Source organism: Sapajus apella, unplaced genomic scaffold (genome assembly GCF_009761245.1).
Source record: "Sapajus apella isolate SASKATOON/1434 unplaced genomic scaffold, GSC_monkey_1.0 scaffold10, whole genome shotgun sequence".
NCBI classification, from domain to species: Eukaryota; Metazoa; Chordata; class Mammalia; order Primates; family Cebidae; genus Sapajus; species Sapajus apella.
The window spans coordinates 20,216,999-20,228,138 of record NW_022436950.1 but is presented as its reverse complement, the minus strand read 5'-3'; the positions used below and the strand labels follow the sequence as shown (position 1 = coordinate 20,228,138).

General features: G+C 54.0%; 1 protein-coding gene across 1 annotated transcript; it reads left to right on the top strand.

Annotated features, from left to right (window-relative positions):
* Window positions 1-215: 215 nt before the first annotated feature.
* Window positions 216-8,321, top strand: DES (desmin). Its single transcript, XM_032278082.1, has 9 exons — window positions 216-867; window positions 1,926-1,986; window positions 2,081-2,176; window positions 2,323-2,484; window positions 2,653-2,778; window positions 3,179-3,399; window positions 5,651-5,694; window positions 7,288-7,370; window positions 7,573-8,321. The coding sequence occupies exons 1-9, from the start codon at window positions 290-292 to the stop codon at window positions 7,612-7,614; spliced, it is 1,413 nt and encodes a 470-aa protein (XP_032133973.1). The 5' UTR covers window positions 216-289; the 3' UTR covers window positions 7,615-8,321.
* Window positions 8,322-11,140: the final 2,819 nt, after the last annotated feature.

Sequence of the window (11,140 nt, the reverse complement as noted above, 5' to 3'; positions counted from 1 at the left end):
GAAGGATTGGCAGGCGTGCCTGTCACAGGCCCCCCACCGGTAGGCTCAGGGGCACAGGCCTCTTGCGGGGGAGCTGGCCTCCCCGCCCCCGCGGCCAGCGGCCGCCCTTTCCTGGCAGGACAGCGGATCTGCAGCTGTCAGGGGAGGGGCGGCGGGGGCTGATGTCAGGAGGGATACAAATAGTGCCGACGGCTGGGGGCCCTGTCTCCCCTCACCGCATCCACTCTCCGGCCGGCCGCCTGCCCGCCGCCTCCTCCGTGCGCCCGCCAGCCTCGCCCGCGCCGCCACCATGAGCCAGGCCTACTCGTCCAGCCAGCGCGTGTCCTCCTACCGCCGCACCTTCGGCGGGGCCCCGGGCTTCTCGCTCGGCTCCCCGCTGAGCTCGCCCGTGTTCCCGCGCGCGGGCTTCGGCTCGAAGGGCTCCTCCAGCTCCATGACGTCCCGCGTGTACCAGGTGTCGCGCACGTCGGGCGGGGCCGGGGGCCTGGGGTCGCTGCGGGCCAGCCGGCTGGGGAGCACCCGCGCGCCCTCCTCCTACGGCGCGGGCGAGCTGCTGGACTTCTCGCTGGCCGACGCGGTGAACCAGGAGTTCCTGACCACGCGCACCAACGAGAAGGTGGAGCTGCAGGAGCTCAACGACCGCTTCGCCAACTACATCGAGAAGGTGCGCTTCCTGGAGCAGCAGAACGCCGCGCTCGCCGCCGAGGTGAACCGGCTCAAGGGCCGCGAGCCGACGCGAGTGGCCGAGCTCTACGAGGAGGAGCTGCGCGAGCTGCGGCGCCAGGTGGAGGTGCTCACCAACCAGCGCGCCCGCGTCGACGTGGAGCGTGACAACCTGCTCGACGACCTGCAGCGGCTCAAGGCCAAGTGAGGGCCCGGCGCCCCAGACCCCCCTTTCCGCCAGCAGGGCGCAGGAGGCTAGGCCTGGGGGCTGGGGTCCCTCTGTCAGCACCTGCCTTCTCCTGGGGTCCGGGACCCTCTCCTGCCCGGTGCGGGGAAAGGGTCCTCTACCCGTGTATTTCAAGGGGCCATGACCTCCAGGTCTTTCCTCCTGCGCTCCCAACTTGCACAGGAATTGCCTTGGGGAGATAGATCAGGGGGTGGATATGGGAGACTTTAGGGGACCCGGAGCCCTGTGGGCAGCCCCCTTAAAAAGCATCTTAAGATGCTGGGGTGATGTTTATGGGGTCTGGCAGTTGCCGGGCCGGAGGAAGGGCTGCAGGAGGTCCAGAGGGTGGTGTAGCCAGAGGGAGATGGGAGGCTGATAGGAGGCAAGGAGAGTGGAGCAAGGGCCCAGAGTCCAAGCAGCAGCTCTCAGCTCAGCTGTGATGAGGTCCTGGGAAGTGGGGTGGTGGAGGGAGCTTGGCCCGGGGGTCCTAGCTGAGCCTGTGTCTTTTTACAAGGCGAATAGACAAGCTGGAGAAAAAGGGAGTGGGTGGGGGCCGCAGCTCTCAGGGACCTTGGGAGGACCTGACTCGAGGCTTCACCAGTCTCCGGAAACGAAAAGGGCAGCAAGTGGAGTGTATGTGTTGGTCCTGCTTCTGACAGGCCAAGTTAGGAGAGTCACCCTCCTGCCACCAAAGTCATAAATATTAATTAAGCAGCTATATTGGCTAGGTTGGAGCTGGGAACCAGAAACGCAGAGGTGGATAAAATAGACACAGTTTCTAACCCCAGGGAGGTCACACAGTCTGGTGGGGACATAGACTTCAAGGGTGTGGCTCCAGGGCAGAGATTGGGCCACCTCCTGTGCCCTCCCTGGGTAGGTGGGGCCTCTTCATTCCCTTTCGGGGCCTCCTGTCTCTATGCAGCAGGCAGGCCCTCCCCCTCTGTCCTGGACCCAGTCCCTGGTCAGCCCCCAGCCAGTCGTCCTTTCCACTGCCAGCTTTATCACCCACAACTGTCTTTCTGTCTGTCCCACCCAGGCTGCAGGAGGAGATCCAGTTGAAAGAAGAAGCAGAGAACAATTTGGCTGCCTTCCGAGCGGTGAGTGCTCTTCTTTCCCCCCGTGTGGCCTCTGGCCTCGCTCTGCCCCACCTGGGTGGTGGTGACCATGTCCTTCTCGCTGGGCCTCTTCCAGGACGTGGATGCAGCTACTCTAGCTCGAATTGACCTGGAGCGCAGAATCGAATCGCTCAACGAGGAGATCGCGTTCCTTAAGAAAGTGCACGAAGAGGTATGCCTCGGCCTCTCTGCCTGGGGTCACTGGGGCATGGGGAAAGCAGCTGGAGAGTGGGGCTGAGGTGGGGCTCTGGCTGGGAAGAGGGGTGTGAGGGTGCTGTGTGGGCTGGGAGGGTACTGAAGCTCAGCCATGCCCTGCAGGAGATCCGTGAGTTGCAAGCTCAGCTTCAGGAACAGCAAGTCCAGGTGGAGATGGACGTGTCCAAGCCAGACCTCACTGCTGCCCTCAGGGACATCCGGGCTCAGTATGAGACCATCGCAGCTAAGAACATTTCTGAAGCCGAGGAGTGGTACAAGTCGAAGGTGGGTGGCCTTGCCCAGGGACTGGCATCTCTGTCCCCCTGAATCCCAGCTTGGACGTCCTGTGGCACCATCCACGGGGAGGAGAGCCCAGAGGCTCCATGCTCCCTTGCTCACCCCTACCTGGGCCCTGCCTCCTCCTCATCCTCGGGCCCCTCTCTCTGCCCTTAGGTGTCAGACCTGACCCAGGCGGCCAACAAGAACAACGATGCCCTGCGCCAGGCCAAGCAGGAGATGATGGAATACCGACACCAGATCCAGTCCTACACCTGCGAGATCGACGCCCTCAAGGGCACTGTGAGTCCCTGCCCACCGGGCCGGGCCCTGCCCCTTCCTGTCTGCAGTTCACACCCTCACTCTATGACCTTGGGCCCATCATAGATCCTCTCTGGGCCTTCATCTCCTTAAATCTACAATAGGGGTGAAACCAGACATGGATTCCATTTGGGTGCTAAGGAATCAGGAGTTCCTGGGGCATCTGCCTGTGCGGGGAACATGAGGCCGAATGCAGATGCTCCTTTTTTATCTGTTTTATTCTCTGAGTGTCCACATATAGACTTCATTTGAGTTCAGGGTTCAACATGTCCTGGACCTGACCATCTGGAGTTGCCTGCCAGCCCCAAAGCTGTGTCTTTCTTCATTTTGGGCTCCTAGTGTCCTCTTTCCTTCCTTGACCTGGGCTCCTCCTCCCCTGCAGAACGATTCCCTGATGAGGCAGATGCGGGAACTAGAGGACCGATTTGCCAGTGAGGCCAGCGGCTACCAGGACAACATCGCGCGCCTGGAGGAGGAAATCCGGCACCTCAAGGATGAGATGGCCCGCCACCTGCGCGAGTATCAGGACCTGCTCAACGTGAAGATGGCCCTGGACGTGGAGATCGCCACCTACCGGAAGCTGCTGGAGGGAGAGGAGAGCCGGTGAGGGGCCAGGCAGGGCCCGGAGCGGGGCAGTGGGGGGTACTGGGTGGTCCATTCCTGCCCCCAGGAGGCTAGGAATTATCTCAACAAGACCTGGAAACAATTTTTTTTTTTTTTTTTGAGACAGAGTTTTGCTCTTGTTGCCCAGGCTGGAGTGCAATGGGGTGATCTTGGCTCACTGCAACCTCCACCTCCTGGGTTCAAGCGATTCTCCTGCCTCAGCCTCCCGAGTAGCTGGGATTACGGGCACCCACAGCCATGCCTGGCTAATTTTTTGTATTTTTAGTAGAGCAAGGGTTTCACCATGTTGGTCAGGCTGGTCTCGAACTCCTGACCTCAGGTGTTCGGCCCACCTCAGCCTCCCAAAGTGCTGGGATTATAGGCGTGAGCCACGGTGCCCGGTCTGGAAACAATTTTATACAAGAGGCCACCGCTCTATTAATTGCAGCGAATTAACCAAGGCCACCTGGGTAAAAAGCAATTTAATTAACAGCGTTTATAAAAAGAGAAATATAAGTATTCCCTTATCCACCTTCAGAATTAAGAACCAGCAGCAAAAAAACCATATTCAGCAACCAATAATAAAATATTACTGCCAGTCAAGGGAGAGATGAAAGCAGAGTGGGGAGTGATGAGGGAGGAAAGGGAGGGAGCAGAGAGAGGCAAATAGAGAGAGAGGGAGGGAGAGAAGCCTTGCAGAGGGATAGGCTAAGAGAAGGTAAAGAGATGCATACAGAAGGCATGAGAGTGCATGCACATGCACACACACACATGCACACATGTGCACACATATGTAAGCACACGCATGTAAGCACACGCACATGCTCAGAGGAAAAGACACGGATGTCATGCTCAGAGCAACCCACCTCTAGATACAGGAAACAACATACAACTGGAAAGAGACACCAGGGAGCCTTGTGGGATAACAGAAATGTTCTATATCTTATTTTTGCTTGTTTTGGCTACAGAGTCTTGATCTGTCGCCCAGGCTAGAGTGCAGTGGTGTGACCTCAGCTCGCTGCAACCTCCGCCTCCTGGGTTCAAGTGATTCTCCTGCCTCAGCCTCCCAAGTAGCTGAGATTACAGGCATGTTCACCACACTTAGCTGATTTGTTGTATTTTTAGTAGAAATGACGTTTCACCACATTGACCAGGCTGGTCTCTAACTCTTGACCCCAAGTAATCTGCTTGCCTTGGCCTCCCAAAGTGCTGGGATTACAGGCATGAGCCACTGCGCTTGGCCTAGAAATGTTCTATGTCTTGATTTGGACTGGTAGTTACACAGACGTGGACATTGATCAAAACTCATTGAATTGTACATTAAAGATCTGTGCATTTCACTGCATGTAAATTTAACCTCAATTTAAAATGGATTAATTACTCCAAAAACTGGTACCCCTTAATATCTAAAATTTTTAAAAAGCAGCAGACGGCCAGCTGGTACAGTGGCTCACACCTGTAATCCCAGCACTTTGGGAGGCCAAGATGGACAGATCACGAGGTCAGGAGATCGAGACTATCCTGGCCAACATGGTGAAACCCCGTCTCTACTAAAAATATAAAAATCAGCTGGGCGTGGTGGTAGGCACCTGTAATCCCAGCTACTTGGGAGGCTAAGGCAGGAGAATAGCTTGAACCCAGGAGGCAGAGGTTGCAGTGAGCCGAGATTGTGCCACTGCACTTCAGCCTGGCGACAGAGTGTGACTCCATCTCAAAAAAAAAAAAAGGCTGCAGACGTGTTTAGATATAGGTGTACACACAAAGACATAAAGAGAAACTTCAGATTTTGTAGCGTGACATCTACATATGACGGCCTTTGAAGGTAGCTAAAGGCATGTGGCATTTTTCCAGCATTAGGCCTAAATGATCAGCTCTCAGAACTGGTGTGGCTGGAGGGTGGGCACAAGCAATGGACATCACCCACAGCTGCTACTGATGCAACCTTCAGTGCTAGGAGCAAGAAGGAAATCCTGGTGCACTGGAGGGTGCAGTGGGGCTGGGCGTCCTGGTGTCATGCCAGCAGGTCAGAGTTGAAATGAATGATCCTTACAGAAGAGACTATTCCTGGGACAACTCTAGCTGACCTTTGACCCCATTCCTTGAGTGGTGTGGACAGTGGGAGTGCTGGGGTCCATGGGACTCGGACAGCTGAGGATGGCGTTTAGAAAGGACCAGGCTGAGTCTTGATGGGTGGTCTCGGGGAAAGATGGAGGCTTTTTAACTCTTCGAGGCTTGGTCTCTTCTCTTTCAGGATCAACCTCCCTATCCAGACCTTCTCTGCCCTCAACTTCCGAGGTGAGTATCTGCAGGCAGGTGGAGGCTGGGGTTGCAGGGGCCAGGAGTCCAGCATGGGCACTGCCCAAGGCCAGCCAGGAGGGAGGATGGGACCACGGGGCCAGGGACAGACCTGGAGTCTGGAGAGGTAAAAGGGGGCCACTGCAGGTAGGTGAGGGAGTTTAGGTAGAGGCGGATGAGGCACTTTATGACAGAGAGAGCTTTTTATATGATTGTATTGTATTGTATTTAACATGCCCCCTGTACCTTCTTGGAATATTGGGCCCCAGAAAGCAGCCTCTGTTCTGAATTCCAAACTCTAAAAGTAGCAGGGGTGTCCTTGGGGACCTGGCTTCAGGAGCACCATCTCATACCGCCTGCATTCTAAGGCACCCACTGCCCATTGTCTGTTTGGCACATTGCCAAGCACTGCCTCGGCTGCCTTTTGAACACCTCCAGTTTGCTGGAGCAAGATGTTGGATGCCGTCTGAAAAAAAAAAAAAAAAAAAAAAAAAAGCCAAATCTTAGCAAAGCCAAACCATGAAAAGAATGAGCTCTTAGGGCATTCTGCCATTCTGACAGTAATATGCAGATGGGATGGCTTTCCAACCCCAGAGAGCAGAGAAACGCAGGCTAATGATGCATTAGGAAAGCAAGTCAGAGTCCTTGGCAGCTGCTCCTTTCCTAGATCAAAACTTTTCTATCTTCGATGTACATTTCCATCAGGAAAAAATACACGCTGTGCTCCACGAAGTCACAGTGTTCATCACAGGCTAGTTGCTAGCTAAGGAAATTCATGAACACCAAACTCATAATACCAAGGACCTCCATTTGACCCTTCCTGTACAACTCAGAGACTCTCTGCTAGTTGTTTATATGGACACCAAGTTGTTTATATGGACACTCAGTTAGTTGTTTATACAGACACCAAGTATGAGTCTTGCATTTAAAACTTCATAGTACAAAAAATCCCCAACCGCATTGCGCAGTGCTTTTCCAAATCAATAGCTTTGTGGCCACGGTAGGGCAAGTATGGTTGGTACCATTTCACTCCATGTCCTCAGTGAGGAAACTGAGGCACAGAAGGGCAAGTGACTGACCATCAGCACAATGAGTCAGTGACTGACTCCTGCTCCGTCTCACTTTCATTAAGATGTCAAGTTGCTCATCTGAAATCTTAAAGGGAGATGGGTACTGTAAGGTCCTCTAAAGGGGGCCTTGAGACCGGGCTTTTGGGTTCTATGTTGAAGAAGGGGAGTCCCAGGATACAAATGTGTGCAGGGCTCTCCTGGGGCCTGGAGAGGAACTAGGAGGTACGGGGAAAGTCAATGCCGTGCAGTTTGGGCATCAGGGGTCCCCTAGCCTCCTGCACCATCCTGCACGTGGAGCAAATCTGTTGGCTCCCGAGACCCTCTAAACTATGGGACTGGCCGTGGGACTGCAGAACTACCTGCTGGGTGCTGGGTTCAAGGACAGGTATTAAAGTCTTGAAGAAGTAACAAGCCTGTCTTGAGGGGGTTTGGGGTCTGCTAGGACTCTGCCCAATATGGCCCCAGATGGACTCCCAATCCCTGGTACTTGGTCAGGCTGAGTGTGCGATGAACCCTATTACAGAAACCAGCCCTGAGCAAAGGGGTTCTGAGGTCCATACCAAGAAGACGGTGATGATCAAGACCATCGAGACTCGAGATGGGGAGGTGAGTGGTCTGTCTGGGCCCGTTCCCCTTGGTGGGGGCTATGGATGTGTCTGTGGGGACTGTCTTCCACCCAGCTGTGCTGGTCCAGGCCCCTGGCTAGTGGGGCAAGAGAGATCCTGTGGCCCTGGGGTGGGGATGGCTCAGGGCTGAGGCTCCATTCTCTGGCCAGCACGTGGTTGGACTGGGCTTCTTTTCTCCCCAGGTCGTCAGTGAGGCCACACAGCAGCAGCATGAAGTGCTCTAAAGACAGAGACCCTCCGCTGCCAGAGACCGTCCTCGCCCCTGTCCTCACTGCCCCCTGAAGCCAGCCTTCTTGCAGCCCAGGACACTGCACCCAGCCTCAGTCCTCCCCTCACAGCCTCTGACCCCCTTCCCCCATCACTGGCCATCCCCTGTGGTCCTCAACAGGGACATGGCCCATCCCTGCCTGGTCACAGGGCATGCCGCAGCTGCCTCTGCGGCCCCCATCCATGAGCCTTGGCTGTTGGCAGTGAGTAAGCCTGGCTCTCGTGCTGGATGGAGTCCAGGCTAGTGCAGTGGCCCTGTCTCTCCCACCTCCGTGACCTCAGGCACTAGCCTCTGGCTCTGGGCATGGCCCTAGAGCAGGGTGTTGGGATACTGCAGGGCCAGGAGAGAGGAAGCCAGGCAGGTAGCCAGGGGGACTATCCACTATGGAGACTGGGGGACTTGAAATTGTCCCTGTGGTCTCTCTTTCCTTTCCCCAGGCCAGGGTGGACTTAGAAAGCAGGGGCTACAAGAGGGAATCCCCGAAGGTGCTGGATGTGGGAGCAGGAGATTGAGAAGGAGAGAAAGTGGGTGAGATGCTGGAGAAGAGAGGAGAGAGGCAGAGAGCGGTCTCGGGCTGGTGGGAGGGGAGCCCACCTCCCCACGCCTTCCCCTCCCCCGCTGCAGGGGCTCTGGAGAGAAACAATAAAAAGATTAGCACACAAGGCAAGCTGGCCCCTGCCGTCTTGACTGCCAGGTCTCCTGTGGGGTCCCTGGGGCCCTGTGATACCACCTGTCACCCTGAGATGGACTGTACTGACCTCCTGCCCAGCCCGACTTTCCCCAGGGCCTCACACCCGCTTGTGTTCCCGGAGCCGCCTGGCCTTGCTGTCTGTATGCAGCGCATGGGGCAGGGAGGGCTGGACAGGGGCTTTTGTTGGGGAACCACAAATACCTCTCGCTGGGCTCCAATTCCAGGACTGGCCCCTTATGCTCCCTTTTGCACCTTCAGGTCAGCCGGGCTAGGGGACAGCACCTGCTATTCTTTTTGAAGGATGCAGCTGCTCCCCACTAACTGGCACTGAAGTAGGGTTCCCCTAGTTCCTTCTCCAAAGAAGCCAACAGCCCCCTTTTTTTTTTTCACTCTTTTTATTTTTGAGACAGCGTCTTGCTGTGTCACCCAGGCTGGAGTGCAGCAGTGTGATCATGGCTCACTGCAACCTGGACTTCCCGAGCTCAAGCGATCCTTCCATCTTAGCCTCCCAAGTAGCTGGGACCACAGGTTCACGCCACCATGCCTGGCTAATTTTTTATTTTTTTGTAGAGACGTGGTCTCTCTGTGTTGCCGAGGCTGGTCTTGAATTTCTGGGCTCAATTGCTCCTCCTGCCACCTCAGCCTCCCAAGCGTTGGGATTACAGATATGAGCCAATGGTCTCTATTAACCCTTTCCAATACCATTTTTATACACAAGTCCCAATTCAGAAAAAATGATGTTTGGAAAAATGGAAAGATCTATTCTGTGCTTCGATAAGAAGGTTCAATACTCTGAAGAAGTCAATTTGGTCTCCATTCATCTATAATTTCAATGCCATGCAATGTCAAAATACCAAAGAAAAATTTTAAGAGAATTGGAGAAGGTGGGAGGTGGATGTAGGATATCTGGAAAAAAATTAGGAGGCTTTGCAGTTTCTCCACCCATAATCCCAGCACTCTGGGAGGCCGAGGCAGGATGATCTCTTGAGCCCAGGAGTTTGACATCAGCTTGGGCAATGTAAGAAGACCTGGACGCTACAAAAAATAAAAAATTAGCCCGGCATGGTGGCGTGAGCCTATAGTTCCAGCTACTTGGGAGGCTGAGGTGGGAGGATCGCTTGAGCCCAGGAGGTCGAGGCTTCATTGAGCTGTGATTGTGCCACTGCACTCTAGCCTGGGTGACAGAGTGAGACTCTGTCTCAAAAAAAGAAAAAGGAAACAAAAAATAGAAAATCATAGAACATCAAAATATATCAGAAGGCTATGATAATCAAAACAGATCTGTTAATGAAGAAGAAATATACAAATATTAATGAACAAAATAAAGTGTTTCGAACAAGACTCACACACACATGAGACATACATATGTTAAAGGAGGCATTTCAAATTTGTGGGGAAACCTTAATGATTCAGCATAGGGTTTGGGGTAACGCAACAGCTAAGAGGTGGGGTAGCCAGCAGAGTGAAGGCTGTGTCTCTTTTACTCCTTCTAAAAAATATACTCTAGTGGATCAAAGATGTAGGAAACGATGGATCCATGTAGGTCTCAGCCTTCAAGTTTCTCCTTCGAGATTTCAGGGATTATCCTTTGAAGGAGTCAGGAAGAGGGTAGAGATCACAAAGATAATAAGCTCAGACAGTTTGTGTGTGAAATAAACCTCAGGAGGTTTTAGTCTTAAGGTCCTTAACCTGACCTTCCTAACTGACTTTTCCAGAAACTTCCAAAAGCCTCTCTGGTGTCTCTTTCTTCCTCTTCTTTAATGTGGTGCTGGCTGGCAAGTCACCCCTCTCTCTAAGAAGGCCCCTTCTCTGTTGTAGTCCTCATCTTTGCCCTAAGAGGACCTGGGGTATAGCCGTGTGTCCCCTTCCTCTGCCACTGGTGACTCATGCCCCCCAGTGCTCAAGTAGGGTGAACGCTACAGGCCCCAGAACTACCCCAGTCAACCTGTAGAGAAACTCCACAACAAACGTCGCAGGAAATGAAATTGAAAGTCCCATTTCCAATGTCTTTGCACTGGGATGGAGGAGGAGGAATGGGTAAGGGGCTTCTTATTCTTGAGCCTGTTGGGGGCCCTGGAGTCTATGCCAGCCTCTCCATGTTGGACACACATGGGCAGGGCTGGGCCCAGGTGGTCTAGAGGGGGTGTGTATATCTGTGAGTAGTTTCTGGAATCCTTCTTCTTTCTCCTGAATGAGCTATGTACACTTATCTGTCCCGCAAAGGATAAAGGTACATATGGGTCAGGGGAGGTTTTGGAGGGAGCCCCCCCCCTGCCCCCTGCCCTGCCAAATGCTTAGGAACAGACTAGTCACTAAGGTGGAAGGAATGTAGGAATCTTAGGCTCTCGGCCTCAGACCTCAGAAGGCTCCCAGGCAATGATCCTTTCGGTGCAGAAACTCCCTTCTCAGCCTTGCCCCACATCCTTCACAAGCCTTCCTCAAACTCTGCCTGAGTGTCTCCAGAGCCAGGGAACTCACTGCGTCTTTGATAGCCCCTTCCAGCTGGGGACAGTTCTAAAAGAAAGCTGTTCCTTCTCAGCACACCTGTCTCCCGTGACTGCAACCCACTTGTCCCCAGGGGGTAAAGAAGACCCAGAGCCACTCTCTATCCCCTAGGGGGGAAGGGTTATTTGAGCACAGCCTGCCTGGAACTAGAAATTCTGGTTCTAATCTTTGCCTGTCTCCTTGGGAGCTGAGCAGTGACCAAAGGAACCCAGGGAATGGGCAAATATAAACCAAAAATGATTTGAGTTTCAACCGGGTGCAGTGGCTCACATCTATAATCCCTGCA